The sequence below is a fragment of the Alosa alosa genome, chromosome 6, assembly GCF_017589495.1.
Source record: "Alosa alosa isolate M-15738 ecotype Scorff River chromosome 6, AALO_Geno_1.1, whole genome shotgun sequence".
NCBI classification, from domain to species: Eukaryota; Metazoa; Chordata; class Actinopteri; order Clupeiformes; family Clupeidae; genus Alosa; species Alosa alosa.
The window spans coordinates 11,393,661-11,421,229 of NC_063194.1; the positions used below are offsets into that span (position 1 = coordinate 11,393,661).

Genomic DNA, 27,569 nt, shown 5'->3' on the forward strand with positions numbered 1-27,569 from the left:
TTACTGTCTTCCATGAAAACTTTCCTTTACACTTCACAAGTAAATCAGAAGAAGCATTTATTAAAAATACATAATTCTACAACATCATAGTGTTGGTCAATTCCCAAACACATGACTCAGAAGAGCCATCTACTGGTAATGCAGCATAGCAAAGGGCAGGAGTGTTATTCACTGAGGCTCTTTTTGCACGACTGCAGCGGTTGGTTGGTTGGGCGTGTATCAGTGCCTGCAGGTGGGCCCGACAATAATAAACATCAAAGATGATTCAGGCATGAAACACGGAGACGTTTATTTAAAAAGGTTAAAAATGGATCACAGTGCTCATTTTCACTACAACCAGCATCAGATCAGAAAAGAAGCAAGCATCCATCAATTTCTGCTCATCACAACTCACTACAGCTTTGAACAGCACCAAACAATGTAACAGAGTTTAGCAACTGTTTCACTCTAAAATGATTAAAGAACAAATTCAGATCAAAGATAATGCATGAGGAATTTTGGTCTAAACATGTGTGGGAATTTTTACGATGATAAATGCACCTGGAATTGCTGAACAAGTCCTGTTCATCATGATGGAGAATAGAAAACAAAAAAAAGTTCTGTGGTTTTTTTTTGCATTTATTGTAGTAACCCTAGGTTTTTATGAATAAAACTAGTTTTGCAAGCATTGGCTTCCACTGCATGCCAGAACCAAAACTGTGACAACCAAAAACATTATCCAGAAACCTGTTCTCTCCACATGGCACAAGTAGGTACTGGTGGTATAAGTGGCTCAGCCAGACAGGATGAATACAAATGCAATATACTGCATGTAAAATGTCCAACATGTTAATGCTGAAGACTTTCCACAGACAGACGTTTTTATTTCAATAGACCAGATAAGGCGGCAGTTAAACTTTTTTGCCATAAAATTAAGTTGAGGTCTAATATCTGACAGTAGAATCCTCTGTATTACACTGAGTCTCCAAAGCATTTAGAGATCAGAGTTTTGACTAAGTGACCCCTGTCCTCACTTACAGCCTTTGATGTCTAAAGCTGCCGGTCAGAAGATGGAGTAGCCGTCTTGATTGTCAACATGTGATAAACGGCTGCATGTGCAACCTTTTTATTCTCCTCCATACTGATGCCGTGTGAGTGATCACCTTCATTTACCCCACCAGAGGACCAGACCTCTCCAAACCAGACTGTCCAATCAGGAGTGACACACACAAAGCATTCATTCATTTTAGTTCACCACTAACTTGTGCAGTCTGGCGAAATATTGATGTAAGCCTGCTCTCCTTCTCTCTGTCTGACACACACACACACACACACACAAACACACACACACACAGTGTAATGTTTAGTTTTGCCCAAATTGGAAAACAGAACCATAAAGCTGTGGATCCCTGCTTTAACTGTTGTTTAATAGTCTGAGAGTACTACCCTGCAACATGGCTATGAAGACATTTACAATTTACTACTTCTCCCAAAAGTCGTGTGTGTGTATGTGTGTGTACAAAACAACAGATATTTGTTCAAAACTCTAGGCACTTTACACTTGTGGTAAAGATGTTTTCAGATGGAATAATGAGAAGAAAAAAGCAAGAGAGAGAGTAAGATATTGTATGTGTGTGCGTCCCTGTGTGAGTGTGCGCGTCCCTGTGTCTGTGTGTGTATATGTGTGTGTGACAGAGTAAAAGCGAGATGCATAATTAGTTTTTTTTTTTAAATTGAGGTGGCCATAGTTGGTATTATTAAACTCCTATCTGCAGATCCTTATTTCATGCAGTGGTGTTGGCGAACCATCTCTGCTCAATACCTCTGATAGACCATGGTCCAACTTCACACAAAACTAAATGGAGCAAGTAACATATGGTAGCTTGTGGGGTAAGGCCTGTGTCTAGGAAGGGAAATGTAAGAAACCTTCCAAATGTCATTTTGACAAAGTAAAATGTTCCCCTGATTCGAATAAAAATAGAGGCAATGGTTGTGATTTCATAAATGAAACTGGCTAAGAGACTTTGCTTTGTCACACCACATCTTGATGGCAAAACTGTGTCCGTGTCTTTACATGTCTGTGTAAATGCATTTGAGAAAACTGTTGCAAAAAGAACACTCAATGATGTGCACAAACACTAAACTCTGATGGCTTCTGATGGCCTCCACCGTCATGGCAGTAGATCAAAACCACCAACTTTAGAAGAGCATTACAGTATAAAAAAACAACTTCAATTAATTTTGTGTAATGATCATTCAGAATATCTGCCAAAGGGTGTTTAATAACTTACAGTATTTTTAATTAATGAAAACAAATGGAGTAACTTGCATCGTATAATTCTAGATGATTTCTTTTATGATGAAAACTCATAAATCTTATGAGTGCTGCAAATGTGCCTAGGCTAATAACTAGGTGTTAAGTGGAAGCAAATACACATTTTATTACTGTTTTAATAACACACATAAAATGCTTCTGATGGTTCTGTTCATCATGCAAGACACAGCAAACAATTCCTCCTGTAACACCTTCAACAAAATGTTAATTATGCAAGTATAGTTATCCACAGGTTAGAAAACAAAACACATTTTGTCAACGAACAAAATTAGTCAGCAAAAAAACACGTTTCCCTTTGCGATATTGACCAAGCTTTAGTGAACTATCCCAAAGATATTCTAAGGCCATCAGATAAAAACAGCCCCGGTGAAATGTCAAGATGCAGTGTCACTATTCATCGTTCCCAGACACCTGTGGTCATGCCTGATGTCAGCCAGTGCCCCGGTGCACATTCTATAGAGAAATGGTCATTAAGTCCAGACCTACTTCACATCCAACAAAACCCCATGGGTCCATTCAGTCATATATTGTGCAAGTAAAAACATTTTCAAAAGGGACCCATTTATTTAAAAAAACAAACACAAGTCTACTTATAAAGAACAATAAAACAAATAAAAATGATAAATTCCTTTGATATTAACACATTGGGTCATAAGTCTACGGGAGCCCACAGAGGACAAAAAAAGGATTGCTCGCCATTGGTACCCACAGGTTCTGTAAGGCCATTGGTTCTCTTCCTGAACGCGCGACAGAAGAAAATGGCTCCTCATCCAAACAGGCATCTCTTGAAACAGAGAAGTCTTAAGGAAAGTAAGAGGAAAGAGGTTTCCAAGGTTACCACAGGAAAGACTTGAAGGTGAGAAAAGTATAAAGAGAACCCAGCATTGGTGGTTGAGTTAGCCAGCTGAACACCGGAGATCTGATTTAGCTTAATAACCCACTTGCTGCCCTGGGAATGTCTGACCAGTCAACCGGTTCCTCCGCCAGGAATAAAGAGCTCTCCTCTGAGGATCTTCGAAGTGGGTTTGAGCTCCAACCAGAAACTCACTGAGTAATGGCTTACAACACCACATAATGCAGACAGACTTGGCCGAAAGTCACCAAAGCGGTGATGGCTAACTGCTAACTAGGCTCAGCAGCAACCCAGACTTTTCTTGGTGATCTAGTCACAGTTGTGCTTTTTGTTTTTTCTAAAAGAAATGTGTGGCTTTAGCTTTTTTTCGTCCTGTCATGCTTCACAGTTTTTCTGTCTCACAGTGCGACTGTCTTTGTTTGTGGGGGTCACATTGTGATTGTGAGGTGCACATCCGGTCCAGGCCCCCCATCCTTCCCTCCTATTTGAACACCATGAGTGGCCTCTCCTCGCGCTTCTGCCAAGGGCTCTTCTTGTTCTCTCCATCGTCGTCTTTGTCATCAGCGTAATGCTCTCCATCATCATCGGGGCTGGTCGCCGAGTCCCTGCGGACATCGGTGCTGGTGCTGCTCCGGGCACTGTTGTCGCGGCTGCGGTTGCGGCGCGGGAAGGTGTCCCCCCGGGTGAGTGGTGGCACGTCCTCGTTCAGCAGTGGTGCCGTGGAGCCGTCCTCAGGAGAGTAGATCGCCCCCTGGTGGCTCTCACTGCCATCGCTGCCGTCCGGTGGCTCGGGCAGCTCGATCACCGGGAGCTTTGAGTAAGACTTGCCGTGTAGCTTGCGCTGCTCCGGGACGGCGTCCTTGGCCTTCCGCGCGTCCCGCTCGCCCACCCCGTGTTTCAGCTGTGGAATGCCGGAGCGCGAGTTGGGCCGGCGGGTTGGCTCGGGCTCCATCCCCGTGGTGGTGATGATGGGCAGGCGCCCCGCTGGGGCCTCGCCGCCCAGCTCGATGTACGAGTGGCGCACGAGCGAGTTGGCGCGGCCGTCCAGCGAGACGAACCAGGCGCGCGGGTGCGGCTTGACCCCCAGCTCCAGCAACTTCTTCTCGGTCAGCGACTGCAGCTCGCCGTTCATCTGCGCCATGGTGGAGTCGTTGAACAGCACCGGGATGCGGACAGGACCCGAGGAGGGGTCCGGCGCCCAGTCCTTCCGGCCGTCATCATGACTCTCGCCCGGTGCCTGCTCCCCAGTACCGTCCTCCTCTCTCCTCGGCTGCGACTGCTGGCTCTGGTTGTCCTGCTGCTGCTGTTGCTTCTGACCCTGTCCTGGCCGCGGGAGGGTCATGCTGACCTGGATGCCCTCCATGTCATGCTGCAGCTGCTGCTGGCGCTCCATGGCCTGCTCAATGGCCGACAGGTCGGAGGACAGCTGCACGTAGTGGGCCGGGATGACCAGCGTGGGCACCACGCTCCGGTACATGCTCTCGGTCATCTGCTCCATGGAGTGGCAGAACACCAGCTGGCCCTGGGTGTTGCCCACCGGGGGCTGCGAGGCCGAGTATTCTGGGGGCTTGCCCTCCTGGTAGTGTCCCGCAAAGGGGGGCAGGAGAGGGGGAGGCGAGGGGGGGTCAGAGGTGTAGCCCTGGTTGTCCTTGGCGTTGTGGTGGTGGTGGTGGTGGCTGCCATCATCCCCTGAACTGTAGCGGCCACTACAGTCGTCGCGAAGCAAAAGTGGGTCCAGGTTACTGGTGGTGTTAGTGGAGGAGCTCACCTTCAACTGGAAGCTCTCCCTATCACCTACAAATGGACCACAATTAAATTAAGCCTTAGAGGTTTATTGTTGATGGTAGTGCTTAAAGACATGTCATTTATTTATTTATCTATTTATCCATTTATAAATATTTTTCTACATTTGTAAATGAAGAATATCATTAGTCACCTCCTCCTCCACCACGGCGCGTGAGCGTGTCCGAGTTCACCTTCGAGTGGCGCAGCTTTTGTGCGGCGGAGGCAGACGTCGGAGCGTTTCGGAAGAACTCTTCGCGTGAGCTGTGCAGGTCACGCGTGGACGAGATGTCGGACTTGACGGCGTCGCCGTCGCCCATGCAGGAGGCGGTCTCCAGGTGACCGCTGCTGATGAGGTGCAGCTGGGAGGTGGAGGTGCACTGGTCCCGCTTGGAGCTGTCCAGAGCCGACGACAGGTGCCGTTTGCGGTGCGGAGCACGCGGCTTTAGGCACCTCCTCCTGCAGCAGAGAAGCCAGTCAGTAATAATAAAATATCACTATTTCTTCATTGCTTTTATCTATTAACACACTATTATTATTATTAGTAGTATTATTATTATTATTAGTAGTAGTAGTAGTAGTAGTAGTAGTAATAGTAGTAGTATTACTGTTTTTGCTATTGTTGTTGTTATTATTATTATTATTATTTCCAATCACTATTCTATTAAAAAAAAATTATCTCTGATACAGACAAAAACACGATCTGAAGAAGGCCCAGGCCGAAATGTTATCAATTTAATAAAACTTGATAAAAAAAATTTGGTGCTCGAGTGTACGGGCGCTTCTTTGCCTTTTCACAGACAAAACAGGACCATCATATAATAATGTGTTAATTGGTAATCCCTCACACAGCTTTTGTGAGCAGTGCACCCTAGAGAAATGGGCATGATTTAACACAAAGCCCATTGACATGGAAACAGGCCTTGTTGACGATGGCACATGTGAACTGGCAACTAAATAAAGCGTGATGAAAGTCATGCAATCCATTTTTTTTATAACACTGCAAAACCATGTCTTTTAAAGACAGAGTGGTCATGAAAAGGGTCATCTTGGTGAGCTGCAAGATGCGGGCCCACCTGCAGTAGTAGAGGAGAACACACAGGAGGATGAGGACCAGGAGGGCCATGGAGCCCAGGATAGCCAGCAGGAAGATGGTGTGGTAGGTGGTGATGTCACGCAGGCCAGAGGGGTTCAGAGCGGTGCCTGACCAAAAAGAGAAACACACATATAGTATGCACTATGTGATTTTCCTTTCACTTTCAGCACTTACAGGATATTATTATTTTGTATATGTATATCATATTATATATACATAACAATTACCAAAGATTAAATGAACCAAACATGGAATACAACTGTCATGTCAATTTAAATACTCTACATCAGCTTGCACAAGCATACTGTGACATGACTGGGGTCTGGGGATGAGGCTGTGTCTGAGGAGCTACTGACCACGTAAAGCCCCCACAATATACCTGTAGAGGATGGGAATGCTGCCAGCCAATATCCCAGCTGAGGAGCCACAAAGCTCCAGATCATGTGGGAGCCATCTTTCCTAATGTAGCCTGCTCCACTCCGCACCCAGAGGGCTGTGGGAAGAAAGGACATGAAATGATAAGACCGGAGGAAAGACAGCACCAGTGTTTCACAATACGTGGAGGCTGCAGAAATGAGCAAATTAGGGGACATGGTGTTACTGTGAAGGTGATGATTCTGGTCAAACACACAAAGATAGATAGGCTTCCACGCATGTCGTTTCAATTGAGTTCAGAGTGTCCATTTTAGGCAGAGGCATATGAGGCCAGACCAGGGGAAGGGGGATGTTTTGTTTTGTCCCTGAAGGACAGAGATGATGGTCCCAGCCTCATGTGCTTTGACAGGGTGACCCCTACCAAGCACATTCCAGTCCTATCCAAATCCGACTGCAAACAGCAACCCCTGTTACTATATACATATGTCAGTATGTCATTTAAACACATACATACATACATACGCTCAGAGGAACTGATCAAGTCATACACGATATACTAGCAGGTATGAAATCAAATGATCCTGTTTATAGGTGGATCTGTAATAGATGACCATTGGATGATAATTATAGTCTTCAGAAAGTCTTTTCAAGACACGGCTCATTCCCTGTATTACTGTTTAGGAAGATGTAGTGAAAAGACTATGCTTAACTATTTAAATTACACCCTTTACATCTGAGGATGCACTAAAGCCACATTTCTGAGTTCTTCCATGTGTGCGATCTGTTTGAGTGTCTGGTTTATGTCTACATGCCACGCTTACACCGTATGCAGCACAGCGGTGAGGGAGACTGATGGACAGTCCCCCATAAAACATATCAGGAAGGCAGGAGAATTACAGCCGTGACAGAGAGATGGCCAGGGGCTTAGCCAGGGCCAACAACATGCATGTAATTCCATGAGTCAGCCACTAGGGGGAGCCAGAGTAACATCTAAAGCCATGAGGTGTTTCATGTCAGCCTCTTCAAAGCAGAAGCATGGGGCTTTCCCAGACCTTCCCACCCCCTGCACCCCCACTCCCCCCCTCACCCGGCGGAGCTCAACCGGCCGGCCTGCCAGGGCTGTCGGAGTGGAGCCCCCCCTATTGTCTGTGATCCGTCTCCAAAGCAAACAGTTGGAGAGGCCTCCTGAAGAGCTGGGGCAGAGTAGGGGAAACAATGGCGGTTTTGATTGGGTCTCTGGGGGTGGGTTGTGTGTGTGTGTGTGTGTGTGTGTGTGTGGGGGGGGGGGGGTAGCATGGCCGTGCTTCCCCTTATGACTCTTAATGAGGAGAGATGAAGAGGTGGGGATGGGGGTTATGGTGACAGGGCCCGTGACCGTGACCAAGACCATGAGTGTGGCCATGACCGAGACGCTGAACAGACCCACTGTACTGGGCAGAGGCCTGGGCGGTCTGGGCTGAGGTCAACTTACTGTTATTCGTTTGTCTCTCTCTCTTTCTCTCTCTCCCTGTTTCACACACACACACACACACACACACACACACACACACACACACACACACACACACACACACACACGCGCGCGCGCGCACACACGCACACACACACAGTGTCAAAAGCATAGGCCACAAACAACCAACTGATTTGCCCTGGTTGCGCTTATCTGCCCTGTCTTTTTATCCCACTCACTTCTCTCCCTCTTCTCTGTTGTCTGTCTGTCTGTGAGTGCACACACACACACACACACACACACACACACACACACACACACACACACACACACACACACACACACACACATTCATAATTCATTAATCTCACCAGGCCATTTCAGCTTCATCTCCACAGGACAGCAATGCTTAACTACATTTGGCTGCTTACACACATACACACACACACACACACACACACACACACACATTCATTTACTGCCTTAGCCCTGTCTGCCAAGCTCTCTCAGTCAAGTATCTCTATCCTGATTGGCAGATGGAAGCAGAGTAATTAAAACACATTTAATTGAACCGTCACAGAACGACAGCCAGTGGCAGTAAACCCAGTCCATCTCCAAATACTACAACACCTGGTAAAACACACAGACACACACACACACACACACACACACACACACACACACACACACACCTCCTCTCATATACACAGACACACACAAGAGGTTAGGCAGGTGTTTAGGAATTCACTTGCTTTTCCTGCATGTCTACAAAAAGCCACATCAGATTTGTAACCCACAGCTACACAGAAGTGTGTGTGTGTGTGTGTGTGTGTGTGTGTGTGTGTGTGTGTGTGTGTGTGTGTGTGTGTGTGTGTGTGTGTGTGTGTGTGTGTGTGTGTGTGTGTGTGTGTCCTGGCAGGTCCATGCTGTTGCCTCCCCCCTCCTCCTGACCCCAGCGTGTGTTAAACTCCAGCCCAGGGAGAAATGTTGGCGGTCTGGCCTTCCTCATAAATCCTGCAGACACTACTGCCATGTTACCGACCTGCTTCTCTTCCTACTATTGATATAAAGTGTGTGGGGGTGGGGGGATTTACTGCACTGGGTGGACATTCCTCCTTCATACTAAGGCCTACCTTTTATATGTCCTTTTAGAGAATAATGTGCCGTACTGTATGTTGAGTATGTGCTGTATGTTTAGTATGAGAATATGCAATTATTCTATTATTAGATTGATTGGTTCTACACTTGACTTTACACTAGAAGAGGTGATATCTCATGTTTGCACATTCTTTGAGTTTCTGTTTTTTAAAAGCCTTCAGGGATGTTTTCATACATGACATTACCTACGATTACACTCCGTAAGATAAATATCACAACTGGTGCTGCGCAGCGCCGATAGCTTATGACTTGGTGGACTGAACAGTGTTTTTCCCAGTGTTTTTTATGCATTCTAGCTACTGTCAGTGACGAGAAACTTAAGTTATTAGGAAAGTCTTGCGTGTAAGTTTAGGCTACATTAATTTGTGCGTAGTGCCAGTGTCATTCATTTATTTTACATGTCTTACAACATATATACATGCATTCACAGTCGAGTGAAATCAGATATAAGCATACAAAGACGCTTAGAACTCACCTTAAGCCGATGGTAGCACACTGAATGCAAATCGCGATTTGATGCAGGCAAAAAGTATTGACTGTTACTAACGAAGGTTTTATAGCAATATTATAAATGTGGCGACAGAATAGCCTAGAACTTGGGTAAGCCTTGCGTTTAGTAGCCTAATTGCGGTGATAGCCAAAACTAATGTGAATCACGGACTATCCTACAACCAAAGAAAGTAAAAGGTGATTAGTAGGCCTACCTCGTTAGCCAAATAAAGGAAGGGACTGCACCCTTCACAAACCGTAAAATAAAGTTTATTAGTTTTACAGTTGACTACAGTTGACAGTTCACCATCAGTGAACAAACAATTCTGGTTTCCTTGCACTAGCCATTTTAGAGTAAGTAGCCTATTCTGTCTGTTTGTAAAGCGCCAAGTTTTGGTCAATTTCTGTAAAAACAGTGCCACCTATAGGCCTGGGGTATGAAGTAACGTGTTGAGTCGTGTTGAGATGGATCCGTTTGGACGCAAATATTCTTGATACGGTTCCAGGGAAGACAGAGGAAAGTATTCAAAAAGACTAGAAAAGAGAAAAAACAGAGGAAGGGACAACGATAAATTGTCTGAGACAGCAGACAGCAATCTTTTCTGATTTAGTATATCAGCATCTGTCAAAGGCAAGACTCTCTTGCACTCAATCTGTGTGTGTGCGTGCGTGTGTGTGTGTGTGTGTGTGTGTGTCTGTCTGTCCTTACTATTTGACATTAAGCCATGCAAGCTTGAGTATGCAGGCGGTGTCAACACTCTTGACTGATGGCTCTTCAGCAGTGGGGTCTGCTTTAGTAAAGCTTGAGTAAAAATACAGAGAGATGAAACTATTCTGGGACCAGATGTCCTGCCAACCGTCTATGCTCTTTCAGTGCTGCTCAAGCACTGATTTACCTTTAAGAGCACACACACACACACACACACACACACACACACACACACACACACACACACACAAACCACAAGACGTTTACTGAGGTGTGTGTGTGTGTGTGGGTGTGTGGGTGTCTGTATCTGTGTGTATGCAGGAAGGTGGTGTTTTGGTTAAGAAGACTCCAGGACTATAATGGAAAATTAGTTTCAGCCAAAAACTCATTATTGTGTCTATGCTTTACTGTATGCCTATGCGTGTTACAGCCTCCATCTTAGTGGAAGTATCAATGGTGGGAGTGATATCCTCCCTGTCTCTCTTCCTCTTTTACTGTGTGTGTGTGTGTGTGTGTGTGTGAATTAGAGAATAGAGAATTAATGCTCTGAATAGGCCAAACAAGTGGAAGGCTAAAGTGGCTCTGAGACCAAGTGAGTTCCAGAACGCAGAATGCCACACAACGCCTCCGCCAGTGGCTTCTCTACGTTACCATAGCAACCATCACCAAGCCAACGAGCACTGACAGCCAACAGATCTCCCGGATCTACATAAATGAGCCAATCACTTCAGCCATTCATGCCACTCACTCTAAAGCTGCTGATTTAATGCGTACAAAAGCTTTCCTGCATACAGCTTGTGCTGTTTGAGTTAGCAGAGCGCTATGATCCACAACACTACTGCTAGTAGTGAGAGTGAGTTGGATTGGGTTGGTTGTGAGTTTTTTATAGCACGAGAGCACATGGGAGAGAGAGAGAGAGAGAGAAAGAGAGAGAGAGCATCAGCTGAGGATCCTGGGAATTAAAGAGGGGCTTGCCAGGTGACTAATCACATCCTCTTTGAGGGGGTAGGCCGGGACGCAGGAGCACACTCTGATTAGGACTCCACTGCAACCGCGCCTCACTCACTCTCACTGGGCAACCACAAATCTGTGTGAGTGAGTGTGTGTGTGTGTGCGTGTGTGTGTGTATGTATGTGTGTGTGTGCGTGTGTGTGTGACTGTATGTGTGTACAGTATGCGTGTAACTGTGTGTGTGTGTGTGTGTGTGTGTGTGTGACTATGTGTGTGTGTGTGTGTGTCTGACTATATATGTGTGTTTGTGTGTGTGTGTGTGTGTGTGTGTGTGTATAGTGTGTGTATAATGTGACCAAATAGCATCCAGCAAACACTAGTCCCATATACCTGGATAGTCCCTCTCTTCCTCTACCTTGATCTTTCTGAGGTGATAAGCGATCACTTCTCCTTTCTTGCACAATTCTGCTTTTCATGTTCACATCTTCTCAATACTCAAATTCTCTCTTTTTTATCTCTCTATCTCTCCTTTTTTCTCTTTCTCTCTCTTTCTCTCTCTCTCTCTCACACACACACACACACACACACACACACACACACACACACACACAGTCCTCTCTCTGTCTCTGTCTTTATCGCTTGCCTCGGTTAAAGTATGCGCAGAGTTGCATAACAGTCCTTACAGGCGAATGAGCAGTCATCTAGAGCTGGCTGCATTAACTCTTACCAGCCTGGACAAAAGAGAGAGAGAGAGAGAGAGAGAGAGAGAGAGAAACAGAGAGAGGCAGAGAGAGAGAGATAGGGATAGGAAGAGGGAGGGAGAAAGAGAGAGGGTGAGGAGAGCAAAACATAGATATGAGAGTTGGTTGGTTTAAAGAGATTGAAAGGAAAAGACAAAAGAAACAGAAAGAGAGAAAGAGAGACACATACCCAGTTCCCACTCAAGTGAAAGCCATTTATATGCTGCTAGCGAGCTATATTAGTGTTATGTGGGAAAGCGAGTCATTGTTCTGAAATACGACAAAGTAACATTACAACAATGACAATCTATTGCACAGATGGGTACCACTGCATCCCCTGCCATTATTGGTGCATTAATTGGTTTAACTAAAATTCAATATCTAATATAATATTCAATATTGAATTATTAATTTAATATTGGTCTAGTTTATCATGCGTGTTGGCTTTCATTAGGAAGGCTGTCTTCGTGGGTTTTGGGACACATAAGAAACGCTCCCCCTGCACAACTGAGAACATTAAGTTTTACTGTACCCTGGGCACGCCTGTGCGAGGGGTCATAAAACCCCTTCATGTGCTACTCTGTGGATGCCGCATTCAAGCCTGCTAGTCTGCATGAAATGTAGGAAAACATCCTTAAGGAAGGTGATATGAATTTAGTCATAGAGAGTTAGAATCCAAAGAATCAATCACTGCTGCAGACACAGACTAGTGCAGACTACAGTGGTGTCTACATCTAACACTGAAATTTAAAGATCATCTTCCAGCACATTCAGTGTATCACAGCAATCTCATTTTTGCACAATTAAACAATCACTCATGAGTGCAATTGTGCTGCGTTCTCCATTTCCTTTTACTCATTTGAGAGATGTGTTCATTCAAACAACATAAGGAACAACAATCCAGCTTAAGCAACAATCAGGCTTCAAGTTCCATCTTTCAAAGATCACAGCTAAGCTAATATGAAGCATAGCAACCCTGCCTTGTGCTTGCAAGAATGTGATTGAAATGGCAGATTTTGATTATAATTCCTTGACCTATTGATATAGTATTGTGTTATGTTATTCAGGCTTGGTGGTTGATTGACCACTGTGGGCAGTCCCCCTACTTATAGCACAAGGATTCTAGCACCTCTCCTGTGTACCTCCTGAAAAAAATCAACATCTGAAATGACAGCAGGTCAACATGCAGAGCTTACAATTATGCATTGGGTCACTGGGATATCTGTGTGGATTGACCTTGGTGTTGGAGGAATAACAAGAGGCGTCTGGTCCTTACCTGTGCGCTCGTCGAAGCGCCAGACAGGCACGCTGGTGGCCATCTTGAGGGGCGAGTCAGAGGGCAGGGGGATGGAGAAGTGGATGGGTTCAGAGACGGGGATGGTGCTGCCGTTCTGGGCCGAGAGGAGGGCACACACCGCCGCCACTGCCGTCAGCTCCACCCAGCTACTGTTGGGCCCTGGTGATGGAGGGAGTAGAGAGCACGGTCAGAGAAACACTCCCAGGCCTACCAAATGTACTGGACATATGAGCATGAGTGTCCCCCCCTAAGACACTGTAATGGACATAAAGTGTTGTTTCAAAGAACTGCAATGACGTCAAAACTGGAGTGGATGTAAAATAGGTCACATGGATTGGCCCTTGCTGAAGTTGAATTGAAGTGTCCATAACTGGATCATCTGACTGCACACATGTGTGCTCATAAAACAAAGGTGTTACTCTTAGTCCTCGGCTTTCTTTCAGGGAGTTTTCCACAGAATCCTGTGGAAACACATGCTGCTTCTTCGGAGAGGTCAGAGAACTTTTCCAAGTACTATTTATTATGATCCCTTTAAAACAAAGGCGTTAGATGGAGAAGCATCCAAGCTGCTTGATAATGAAACTGCCAAAAATCGAATGAAAGCCTCGTCTTTGTATATGCAATTGTAAACATGTGCATCATTCAAAGTTAAGAATATGGGGAACACAGCAGACCGTCATCACTTTATGACAAAAGCATGTCATGCAGTTGAAAACAAACATGATAAAGGGTGAAGGCAGCTGTGTTTACACTGGGCTATCATCATATTTCATTATCTGATGCATGCATCAAGACCAGTGGAGACAGATTTCCAAACACTCTGCCTGACGGGCTGTCTTGCAAAACCCCCAAAATCAGGTCACATCTATGTTAGAGCATCTGAATGTGCCTGCTCAGTCTTTCACAATAGTGCCGTATGAAAACTGTCCTCTTCAATAGCAGATTAACTAGACCGGTGCTCTGCCAACAAAATGGGAAATCAGAGAAGTAATGAAAGCTGTCTCACATCCCTCTGTGTTCTATGGATAATGTATTTATATTATGTCTGACAGCATGCTTTTGTATTTATTTGTATACAAGATGCTCTGGAGAATGTTACAGCACACTAGAGCTAATGCTAAGTGCTAGTGCTAGGACCATGACTTTCATGATTATGTCATTGCACATTTAAACTGTGAGGTATGTGTGAAATTGTGCATGTGTGTGTGTGTGTGTGTGTACCTACTATATGGCTTGAGCTTGCAGTGAAAAGCAAGAGAAATGAAGAGAGGGTGCAAACATCCTCTTTTATTTATAGAAAGTACCGCTCTGCACCTCTGAATGTTATGTGGCCATGTGAGGGCACTGCCATCTTGGCTTCTATGGCTAAACACCTAAGATGAGTGTTTTTATGTAGATATGAAATATACATAACATATAAATAGTCAATGTAAGTAGCATTTATCTCTCTCTTTCTCTCTCCCACACACAGTAAATTGAAAATCAGTAAAATGAAACAGAAATACATGACTGCGACCATGACTATTGAGCATGGTTATTTTATTATATTAAGTTAACAGTCATCGCCTCCTCTCTCTGTGACCCTGTCAATCACCTGTGCTCATCTACAGTCTCTTTCACAGGTGCCATCATCTCTCCATCTTCTTTCATCTCTCTCTCTCACACACACACTCTGTCTCTTGTTCTCTTTCTTTTTTAAAGTATATTTTTGGCCTTTTTATGCCTTTAATGACAGGACAGTGAAGAATGACAGGAAGCGAGTCGGCGAGAGAGTCGGGGTCAGATCTGGAAAAGGACCACGGGGCGGGAATCGAACCCGGGTCGCCGGCATATTGTGCAGGTGCCCCAGCCAGTCGCGCCACGGTTGGGACCTCTTGTTCTCTTTCTGTATTACTTGTTTGTACTTCTCTTTCTCATCTCTTTTCTCACTGATCTCCCCCCGTCTCTTCTCATATTGACTCATCCTGTTCATATTTGCCCACCTGTTCTGTTTTGATCCCTGTTTATGAAATCTTTAACTCGTTTCCATTATCTCAATCCAACCATGTCTTTGATGCTCTTACCCCCTGTGGCCTCTCTCCATTAAGTGGCTGTATAAATATCTCCCTAAAGATTAGGCTAATTATGGATATGATGTCATTTCTCTGTGCTCCATCCAGTTCTCTTCTCTCTGCTCCATCCTTGTTTTATAAACACTCTCTCTCATAGTCTTGCAGAGGTCTGCTCTCTGTCTCTCTCTAATCTGTCCTCTTCTCTCTCTTTTCTTCCCCTCTCTGACTTTGCAGAGAAACAAATAGAGATTTGTTTTTACCTAAAAACTGACAGCTCAACAGTTTTATTGCTGCTTCTGAAATGCTGAACTCTGTTTATCACTCTCTCCCCCACTTTATGTTCATCTTCCCCTTCCTCTCTCATCCTTTTACCTCTCTCTCTCTCTCTCTCTCTCTCTCTCAATCCAATTCAATTCAATTCAATTGAGTTTTATTAGCATGACAAATTCTGCATTGGCAAAGAAGATCATTCTAATGTAAGTTTTACATAGAGAATGCCTAGAGTACAATATATGGCAAATAGATCCAAGACTAACAAACAAACTGGTGACTTGAGTGTGTAGGTAAGTGTGTAAGTAACTCTCTCTCCCCCTCTCTCTCCCTCCTCTCTCTCACTCACTCTCTCACCTGTGCCATTGTTCTCCAGGCCAAGAGGATAGGGGAAGCCCCCGATCTCATACTGGCTCCTGGCGGCGGTCAACACAGCAGAGAGGGCCAGATCGGACGTGTTGAGTCCGGCACGGATCGCTCTCCGTTGGAGTTGCACCCACGGCTGATTCTTTGCCCCTGTGGTAGCAGACAGCAGACACAAACACACATATGCACATTTGAATTCTTCATTTGGAATCACAGACATCACATTGCCAACAAATAGGGGATTTAAATGTTTCTAGATGTAAATCAATTGTTTCAATCGTTTCCACTCATGGGTACTGAAAACCCTCACCTGTACCACACAGCAAGGCTACTTGCTACACACACTCACACACACAAGATTCTAAATTCAGTCTATTTTCTGGTTAGCCTTTATTATAACAGGCTTGTGCAAAATTCCAGAACTGAATTGAAACTGGCTCTTAAATTCCAATTCAATTCTTGAATTTCACTTGCATTTTAATTGAGGCAGTAAACAGGAAGCAGAATTGTAATTCGAATTTTGCACAACCCTGTATTATAAGTGTATATTGAGACAATAAGTCTTCTGTTCTTTTGAAGTGTTACGCCAGAGAATTATCGTCTGTGGAAACTACCAGAGGTGGCACCCAGAGACCAACCTAAGACCTTAAGAATGTTTGATAACATTGTATTTGCTCACCTGTGTTACAGTCAGTTACCCATCAGGGTAATTATTTGATCTAGTAAGGGCAGCATGGTAATACCTGTCCTTAAACTTAGGCATCACTTTCATCCTATCACTTTGTTTACACACCTTCTCCAAAAAGGACGTGACCTTCAGTGCTAATCTCCTAAACCCCATCCACTGACCACCGAAACCACACACACAGAGACACACACACACACGCACACCCACACACACACAAAGAATGCATACACGTCATTCACTGCTCAGCTCACACACAGTAGCTTCTATATACAGGTAAATCACATGTGAGTTTGGGTAGCTAATGGTTAATGTACTTGGGATGTATTTAACCTGGGTTCCATCGTGGTCTATGTACTCTCCAGTAATCATGTGTTCCCCTTAATGTGGTTCATCCCGCTTCAGGAGAGAGCCAGTCCTAAAAATACCACCCTCATCACTTCTCTCTCACACACACACACACACACACACACACACACACACACACACACACACACACACACTCACACACACTCACACACTCACACACACACACACACACACACACACTCACACACGTGCGCGGCTCCCTCCACCCTGTCGACTCGGATTAGCGGCTGGCTAGCTGTTGGCTAATCGCTGCAGACAGTTCAGGCCCCTGTGCTGGAGCCCTGAGCCCACTGCAGCACGGGCTGGTGCCTCGCCATCTAACCCTCACTCTCTCCTCTCCTCCAGCCATGCGTGGCTCTATCCTCCCACACGAGTAGTGTAGGCTACACATGTACAACTAATCTGCTCACTCTCTTTCGCGGTCCACACTTACATCCATCTATCCATCTATCTCTCCACCCCTTTCTTTATCTTCCCACATGGGTATACAGTACACGCATTCAAGCATGCAGCTCGTCTTCTCACTCAATCCAGCCATCCACCCATCTATCTAACCATCCATCCACTTCTTTGTGTATACTCCCTCAGTTGTGTCTTTCTCTTCACCTCCACTGCTTAAATAAAGAAATGTGTTTCTTGATGTGTTGTCTTACAAAAGATGCACAGTTAGGCAGACTGAATTGGCTTAACAAAAAAAAAATCAATCCCTTAAAAACACTAAGTTAGCGAGTCAATCACATTAGGTCAATCAATGTACTGTATTTGGTACCCAATGGGCTGGCCAGTTGAGTATAAAGCAGCGCGCTGTGTGAGAGATCCCACCACGGGGCACTCTAATTAATGATCTAATGACACCCTTGACACGGGGAAGCTTTCAGTTGTCATGGCAACAGGCCCATCAATTCATAGATCATATTCTAATTGGACAATTGCATGAAAGGAGGCCACAGTTGTGTAGAGACAAGAGAGAAATGAATGATGGCATGAGAGGTTTCTTTTTGCACTGATTGGCTGGGTTTGGCCTAGCATGACTGCTGAAAGGACTGTGTGAGGCACTTCAGTTCAGTGTTACCCCGGAGTGTTCCAGGTCCAGTGAGAGTAAGGTTAAAAGAATTGATCAGCAGTCTTTCAGTTCAAATATTCAACAAACATCAGCGAAAAAGACCAAGAGGTCATCAGAAAAGCCTGAAACCTTACACTTGAAATAAATAGTCAACACCACAGGCTTTGTGGCTCATATCCATAAATACTTAAAAGGCAATAAAAATCTGTCAAGTTTCTACCAAGTGAATTGAACACTTCATTTCTACAGCTCAAATGTGATATAACTATATGCTATAATGAATTAAGATGGCTGACTGAACTGGAGAGAATATTTTAGGATCTGGACCTGGATTATCAACTCCTCTCGGACATCTCCATGATTCTTTAGGTCAGTCGCCCTCAGTCCGATAATCTCCAGCAAGTCTTACACCCCCCCTTCCTCCCTGTTCTGGAGAGTTGCTGGCTATAAGACAGAACTGCCCCGAACTAGGCCCTAGCCCCTCCACAGTCAGCGGAGACACACACAATCACTAAGGGGTTCTCTTGCCTCAGGCACAGGGATCTGCCCTGGATGGGTTGCAGAGCTGAGGGGGCACCCCCAACCAACACACCCTCCAATCCCCTGGGACTGAGAGAGGGATTGGGGCCTCTGCAGAGCTGATCTCCTGTAAACCCCCCGTGCCAAAACTCTCCATGGCTCGCGCTGACGTGGAGGAGGCTGCTGGACTCTCATTGGGCCTGGGCCAGATGGCCAGTTCCTCTCATCTGTCTGTGTGTCTGAGACGCTAAGATCCCAGCCATCAGACAGCCCAGGCTTACACGGCAGAGCACACTCAACAGTCTTACGGCCCATACTGTTTACACTGTATGCCCATGGGATGTTTACCCAGTATACCAAGGGGTAAACATCCCTCGGCACTAAATAGTGCTGTTTCATCCAGGATGAAACTCGGCACTAAATAGTGCTGTTACTTTATAAAAGGTACTTTTCTTTATGCTGTGTATATGGACTGTGTGTAATTAAAATGACTGGATGTGTAGGTAGAGTTATTTTCTATGCAGTTCTGTGAGGGAGGGGCAAGTGAGAGACAAACTACAGGTGTATGAGTGGATCCTTGCATGGTTTTATGCATACAGTAAGTGTGAAACATGAATGCATGAAAAATGTATTTCTTAGTATTCTTCTTACCATATGAATCAAAATATTGGTGGAATTCTCTCTGCATGTGTGTGAATGTGAATATGAGTATGTGCATAGATAAATGTGTATGTGTGCTTGTGTGTAAGTGATTTGAAAACTGCAATGCATGTTGATAAAAAAAGAGCATTTATGGCAGCTGACCCACGTATCCTTCAGTGAATTGTGACAACAAAGGCCCCTTTGGTCCTCTCCCCAATCTGCTTCCTGACCCCACGCATCCCCGACCTTGTTTCCTGTTCCTCCTCCTCCCTCCCTTCCTCCCTCCCTTTCAGAACCAGGCGCTCGGTTCTGGAGCAGGCCCAGAGAACCGGACGTGATCTGGGTCAGCGATGCGGAGAACAGGGGGTTCTTTTGGTTCCGGCCCGGTATCTTCCGAGGCGACCCGTTTTCCCTGGGCACCCCTGAACAGTGGGCATCTGTTGTGGTGGGAATGGCCAGCCCAGCGCAGGGAAAGCCTTGGCATGGAGAGTGAGGACCACAAGGCACAATGACCCCCAAACACTGGGGTGGGAACGGAGGTCACTGGGGACCACCAGCGAGATGGACACACAAACAATTCATACAGGCACAAACGCATACTAACACCTACACACACGCTCCATGCACGGACACGTGTACACACACACACACACACACACACACACACACACACACACACACAATCACAGCTGTGCTAGGCTGTTGTGTATATGTTAGTACAGTGAGGTGTTGGGATTGTTTTCTAGCTCCTGTGTCTCTCATCTCCCAAATGTCTGTGAGCGTGGTCTGCTTTAAGGAGATTACTGTCCCCGAGGACCACAGTATCCACAGGGGACCTCCACTCCACACCCCAACATTAATCACGCAAATGCACTTCACTACACCAAATGCCAAACGATGCCCCCAAAACAACCACTGACGAATCAAGACTGTGGACGACGCAGATGATGTATCCATTATTGATGGCCATGTGCTTTATGCTGTTTAATTCAGACGCATCGCATACGATGCACAGAAGACCCATGGGACTATGACCTTGGGGTTACCCCACCCCGCCCTCATGGAGGAAACAAATGAGGGGAGGGGCTCTGCATTGTCTGGAGCATCCATATGGATATGGCTGATCTGTCACGGGGGGGCAGGGTGGGCTAGTTTGTTGTGATTTGGAAAAGGGAGGGGGTGGGGGGGGGGGGCATTGAGGAGAGGGTCAAAGGTCGCTGTAAGTGTGGCATCTGTCTGCATGACAAAGGACGGAGAGGAAAAAGGAGACAATAATGCTCTCTGTCTTGCAACAGTAACGACCAATAGGTGGATGAGAGGCAGATCTAATAAATTCAAATCAGGGTGGGATCACATGAAAGGAAGTGATATCATCAAGTGGGACAATCATCATGTCATTGTTTGCTGTTTGTCACAATGACACTCAGGGCCAGATGTACTAACGCTTTTGCGCCCACTTCAGGCGTATTTGTTTCACAATGTGGGTGTAAAATCATTGCGAGGTATGTACAAACAGGCCGCAATGATGTAAAAGCGCAAACTGCCTGTCGCGGGAGCTGAAAGTGGCAGATTGAGTTTGTCATGTCATGCATATGCATTCATGGGAGGATCCAGGGGAAAGTGGGAGTTTAGCGTAAAAAGATGGGAGGGGAAGAGTAAAGAGCTTAATTATGTATTCCATGGGTATGTACAAAGACTGCTCCTGAAAGCGCACGTCTATTCTGCCCCTAAATACTTCCGCCTTGTAAAAGCAGGTGTTAATCCAAATTGCAGTTCAATGCGTCAATAAGAGAACCTTTCAAAGACAACAAAATCGCTATTTAGAGCACCAGTTTTTGTGGTGAAAGTATTTGTACTACCAAAAACAACCTTAACTTTCGTTGGCCTTTCGAATGTCTTACTTTCACTTTCACGTCATTCACTTAAACTTTCCTACTTGCTAGATTTAACCAATCATCCATAGCCTACGTGCACAAGTAGTTTGAGTAGAACTACTGATCTTCATTATCTCCCTGCTTGTTTACATCTTATCATGTATGGTATTATTTCATGATCGCTAAACATTTGATCATGAAATAACACCTTCTACATACGCACACTTCTGAAGTGAAAATGTTGGGTTTGTGTGGACAAGTGCAACAGACACTGTCTCAATTGGCGTACTTCCGTCTGCACACTTTAATTCAGTGTGCTGTGTGCACTGTGTGCTTACTTGCATATGAATTTCAACAGGATAGTGAAAGACTTTTCGAAATAATGATATGAAAAGAGCCAGAGCAACAATGGTAACCATGACAATAAAAAAATACAATATCGGAATATGAGCTGTAGTTTGCATTCTAATGTGTAGGGAGATATAACTAATGCCATGAAGAGAGAATTAAATGATCAGTTTTCAAAAATATTTGGATATGTGTTTACAGGGCTATAGTGTCCATAATGAGCCAAGAGGAGAGAGCCTAGATTTGGTGGAAAAGTGTAAAAAAAGAAACAAAAAGACATGTTGAAATGCACAAAAATAAAGAAATAAATACACCCTCTGGCAGAAACGTCCACCCACACACAGGCTAAGTATTCCCCACTAAACTCCAGCTACAGCCGCACCTCTCTCTAGTCCCTTACTTTCTCATCATTTTCTCTGCCATGGTCACCATGGTGATGCGCTGAATAGCCTGCCCCCACTCCCCGCCAAACAAACACGTACACACACACACACACACGCACACACACACACACACACACTTCTTTTTAGTGCTGCTCTCTCTTGTTTATGACCATGGTTTAAGCGCCCACAGCCAGTCTGCTGCAGAGTGTGAAGGTTGGGGGGCATCCTGAGCCACTGAAGCAAGAGGAGGAAGCAAGGAGCGACTGCTGAGAGAGCTGCTCAGCTTTTACTAGGACAAATCCTGGAAGCCAAGCTCAGCCTCATGCTCTCCACAGTCCCCCCTGCCATCGGCTGACAAAGTGCAGAGCCACTTCGCCACCACCATCATCCACTTACTTACAACGTACGTACTTATGCATTTGGCTGGCGTTTTAACTCAAAGTGACTTACAGATAGTAAACGCAGGGGCCAGTCTCCCTGGAGCAACTTAGGGGTTAAGTGTCTCACTCAAAGGGCACAACGGTGACAACCAGAAACTAAGCCCATGACTTCCTGTGGCTACAGCACGCTAGCCCAGTTCTGTGACCACTACACTACCACCGGCCACGCCGCCCACCATCATGACCACAGCCATAAGCTATATAACCACAGGGCGTGTGTGTGTGTGTGTGTGTGTGTGTGTATCTCTGTGTGTGTGCATACACTTCCTTTTCATAAAAGGCTGCAGTGGACATCAAACAATAGTGAGAAGGACCATGGTCCCTCTGTGTGTACCAAATCAGATCAGGGCTCTCTCTGCCAGCTCTGCTGAGAAGCAACACAGTCATCACACTCCAAGTGGTGAGTAATATGGAGGCAATTACGTAACGAGGACTCTCTTTAACAGAGCAGAGAGCTGGGACTGACAGCAGACAGCAAGTCCTGTGTGTGTGTGTGTGTGTGTGTGTGTGTGTGTGTGTGTGTGTGTGTGTGTGTGTGTGTGTGTGAGAGAGAGAAGAAGAGTGAGTGATGGAAAGAAGGGAAAGAAAGAGAGAGAAAGAGAGAGAGAGAGAGAGAGAGAAAGACAGATGAAGTGAGGGAAAATGTGCATGAGAGAATGTGCATGTAAGGAGAGAGAGAAAGAGAAAGAGAGAGAGAGAGAGAGAGAGAGAGAGGGAGAGAGAGGGATAAGTTGGGGAAGGACATTGACGCTTTTGAGCTTCCCCTCCAATCAATACAGGGCTGTCCCAGCTAATGAAAAGGAGGGAAGAGGAGGCCCAGCACTGTTGTGATGCAGGAGCCTGACACCAGGATCATTAAGGAGATAAGGAGGAAGGAGGAAAAGAGCTGTGTCAGGAGAGAGAGAGGGAGAGAAGATGAGGGAGAGAGAGAGAGAGAGAGAGAGAGAGAGAGAGAGGGAGAGGGAGAGAAGGGAGAAAAGGGAGAGATCGAGCTAACAAGAGAAAAATTTACTGTCAAAAAGAGCATTAGGTTTACAAGCAAATATACAGAAGGGAGAACAAGTGTTGCTGGGGTAAAGGGAAAATCTCGAGGCGGAGAGAGATGAGAGAGAGAGAGAAAGAGAGAGAGAGAGAGAGATAAAGAGATAAAGAGCTAAAGACAAAAGAAAGGCGATAGAGAGATACACCTCAAAGAAAGCAGGAGAGCATGAGCACAGCACAGCAGGGGTTTTCCCAGAGTTCACTGGGGCATGACATCACCCTGAGGCTGTGCCGTGGACTGAACAAGTAAACAGACTGATCACTCTCTCACTGTCCCTGTGAGCTTCGGAAGAGATGCATAACTAAATAAGTAGATAGATAGACAACATACATACATACAATGGGTGTATAAATATTGTACCTTGCATTAGGGGTGTAAATATTAATCGATTCGTATCGATGCATCGATTATGCAGCCGACGATTCAATGCATCGATGCGCCCGCAAGAGTATCGATCAATGTGTTTATTTTGCCGCCTGAAAAGACGCTATGGTATTAGTGGCAACTGTCGAGGAAGAACACAGGCTACAGTGAATAGGCTAATTGGCCATACTAGACCTGCACAGTAAGCATTAGACGTTATTATTTTATTTTGTTCTAATTACAATTTATCTAATTGCACTTTATTTTACTCTTTTTAACTGTAGCAGTAACTGTTCTATTTGCAGTACATTGAGCACAAGCTATAGTGTAATATTTACATCATGTGAATATAATTCTGTATTCTCAATAAAAGGCAAATTATTTATTTTTTGTTGATTTATTTAAAACCTAATAGATATCATGTAAAAATATTGAGTATTAAATCGTATCGAATCGTATCGTGGGGAATTCTGAAGTATCAAAAATAATCAAATCGTTGGCTAAAGAAATCGATATATCATATCGAATCGTCATGAAGGCTCCGATTTACACCCCTACCTTGCATATTGCATATTGTGTGTATCAAGCAACAACAACTTCAGCATTCAGCTGGAGAGATTTTTCAATAGCCAAAATCAATTGCGATTATCATCAGGAGGGCTTTATTAAGACCTCTTTCCACAAGAGCATGCAACCCTACAGCACACACAGTTCCGTAACCCTGGTGATAATCATAAGTACGATGGCCCATAACATCTCTCACTAAATGCAACGCTATGGAAGCCAGACTAGCTATTAAACCACCACAAAACACACACACAATATGCATCCTTCAGTTTCATTTCAGCTGAACAACACACACACACACACACAGATAAAAGCCTGTTTCTATAGCACAACCTTTAAGAGAGTCATGCATTTGAAAGGGACATTTACTGTGCCAGGCAAAATCACAACCATACACATGGCATACGAACATACACATGTGCAAACACACACACACACACATACACACACACACACACACACAGCCGCATACACACACACACACACACACACACACACACACACACACACACACACACACACACACACACACAGGGCCTTCACGCACAACAGCAGTTGTAAATATCCCATGGACATTTACTGCATGTTAGCAGTGGGCTACCCGCAGGCTGAGTCTCCTCCAGATTAATGTCATTATTCACTTCAACTTTACAGACATCACAGCATCGATGCTCACACACAGAGAACAGAGTCACACACGCAACACTTTAACACACTCAAGGAAAGAAGGAACTATATAAGTGTGTGAGATGCTGTGAGCTGGCGGGGGGGGTGGTGGTTTGCTTGTGTGGAGGACATCACGGTGTCTCACTTTGGTGATGTAATGGCTCAATGCACAGTGCTGCGCTACCATCATTAAACACCATTCATCAGAGCTCTCTGAACAGGAGCCTGAGCCTGAACTGACTACCAATGTTGTCCGGCCAGCACACAGGCTAATGTAGCGCAGGGCTGCGGCAGGCTGCGCTGCGCAGCTGGGACATGACCACACGTCTCCGAGTGAGTGAGTCACGTCCACTCAGCGAGTTCTGAAAGTGGGCAGGATGAAGCTAAATGACTACTTGGGTGTCTTCAAAGAGACACGTGCCTATTGCTCCCTCTAACCAAACTGAAAGAACAAATACCACCAAAAACATCCGAGGCCAAGCTATTTCCTGACTGACCAAGGTTTCTAGACCGTAACTTTTATATTCCAGACTGATGTAAGCACCACTATAACATATTGTTGAACGATTTATGTGTCTCTCCGCTTGTACTGGGGGAATCTTGGGGGAAATGGCTGCATTGTACCTTGTGGTGGTGTGAACTGTTAATGGTCCTATTACAAATGACTGTAGAAAGCCTGACACTGAGGTTTCTGGGGGCAGGGAGTGAGAGGGGGCGAGAAGCCGTGGCATGCGGGCAGGAAGTCAGACAGGTAGGTGACTCACCTGGGGATCCGAGCAACAGCTGAACCATGTCATCATACAGGATGAGTGTGGCGGGCTTCTGAGGCAGAAGGTACAGGCTGACTGAAGCATACACTAGAGAGAGAGAGAGAGAGAGAGAGAGAGAGAGAGAGAGAGAGAGAGAGAGAGAGATAGGGCAGAACAAATAATTTAATAGAATAATATTACTACAGCATTACTATTATTATCATTCATACACTGTATTATTGATTAGAAAAACAAAAGGGCAAACGCTTAGAATCTACAGGTCATAAAACAATCAATACAGTCCGATGCATCTGTGATTAAGGGCAAACGGTAAACAATCCAACTGCTGTCGTTTTCATTTTTCACTCACAAATCATTAGTAATGCTAACAAATGGTGGCTTCAGCAGTGTAATGTTGCTTATAAAATGCAATTAGACTACCGGTAAAATGCAGGGTTATCAAAATATGCCAAGCAGTACATTTTAAATCTTGACCCCTCCTCACACCCTCTCTTCATACACACACACACACACACACACACACACACACACACACAAATGACTATGCCACCTCTGAGACCTCGATGGCCCACTCAATGGTGACTTGAGTGGTGACTATGCCACCTCGATGACCTGGATGACCCACTCAATCATCTCTCTCACATTTTCACATACTTTCTTTCTATCTATCCCTCTTTTTCTTTCTTTGCGATTTATTCACACACATACAGTACACATACACACACACACACACACACACACACACACACACACACACACACACACACACATTTCATCTAAACCCATACACCCTCTGTATTTTTCTTGTGTAACCTGAGATTTCCTTTGACACTACACAGGCACCTGAACCGAGTGAGTGCACCTCAGGCAGTCATGGCATCAGTCAGCCGTGTAAACACACACACACATACACACGCATACACATACACACACACACACACACACACATACACACACACACACACACACACACACACACACACACACACACAAACACACAAACACACACACACACACACCTCCCTCGCCCCAGCTGTACACACTGAAAAGGCGCACAGCCAACTGTTCAACAACTCAGGTGTGTGTGTGTGTGTGTGTGTGTGTGTGTGTGTGTGTGTGTGTGTGTGTTTGTTTGTGTGAGTGTGTGTGTGTGTGTGTGTGTGATCAGAGAGAGAGAGGCGAAAGCATGTTACAGGAGTATTGAACAGATGGGGCCTCTTAAAAGCATTTTTTTCAACCCTGCACTAAGGTGAGCACATCACACTTCATCCCAGTACAGAAATAGCCAAAGGGCTGGTGGGGAGAAAACCACCATTGTGAGGCACCCTGGACACATCACTAAAAAGCACAGCGATGGAGATATATTTGGAATTCAGAAAAGGGTTAGGGGTGGAAAAATGCTGTAATACCTCAAGAAGAACGTACAGAGTGTCTCCTTTAAAAAAAAAACATTTACATGTTTCAACTACAATGTTTAGGATAGCGTTGATTCAGTATTCAATCTCAATCAACTCCAGACAATACAATACATGTAGCCTACGCTAAGAAAATATAGGCACCACTATCCTCAGCTCAGCAGTTCACAGCATTACCGTAGCATTAGCATAAACACAATGAAAGCGCATTGTGATTGACGGTGGCTTTGCCCATCTGCTTTAGCATGCTGAGCACAATAAAAGTTCCATCTGCTGTGGCTGCCAAAGGTGCCAACAAGCCAGCGAGAGTGCCAGTGTGACTCTCCCGTGGCACATTCGGCCCCTTTAATCCCCGCATAAACCACAACTGACTAAGGTTACATCACAATACAGACATATATCACAATCACACACACACACACACACACACACACACACACACACACACACACACACACACACACACACACACACACACACATACACACACACACACACACACACACACACACACACACACAC

General features: G+C 45.2%; 1 protein-coding gene across 1 annotated transcript in view; it reads right to left on the reverse strand.

Moving 5' to 3' along the window:
* Positions 1-3,637: 3,637 nt before the first annotated feature.
* Positions 3,638-27,569, reverse strand: part of fam171a2a (family with sequence similarity 171 member A2a) — a 49,938-nt gene continuing 26,006 nt past the window's right edge. Inside the window, exons 3-9 of the mRNA XM_048245560.1 lie at positions 25,627-25,719; positions 15,893-16,051; positions 13,194-13,373; positions 6,425-6,538; positions 6,026-6,152; positions 5,104-5,408; positions 3,638-4,961 (exon numbers count right to left, since the gene is read on the reverse strand). Coding sequence (XP_048101517.1) covers positions 3,649-4,961; positions 5,104-5,408; positions 6,026-6,152; positions 6,425-6,538; positions 13,194-13,373; positions 15,893-16,051; positions 25,627-25,719 — 2,291 coding nt within the window. The 3' untranslated portion in view covers positions 3,638-3,648. The remainder of the gene's footprint in view (positions 4,962-5,103; positions 5,409-6,025; positions 6,153-6,424; positions 6,539-13,193; positions 13,374-15,892; positions 16,052-25,626; positions 25,720-27,569) is intronic.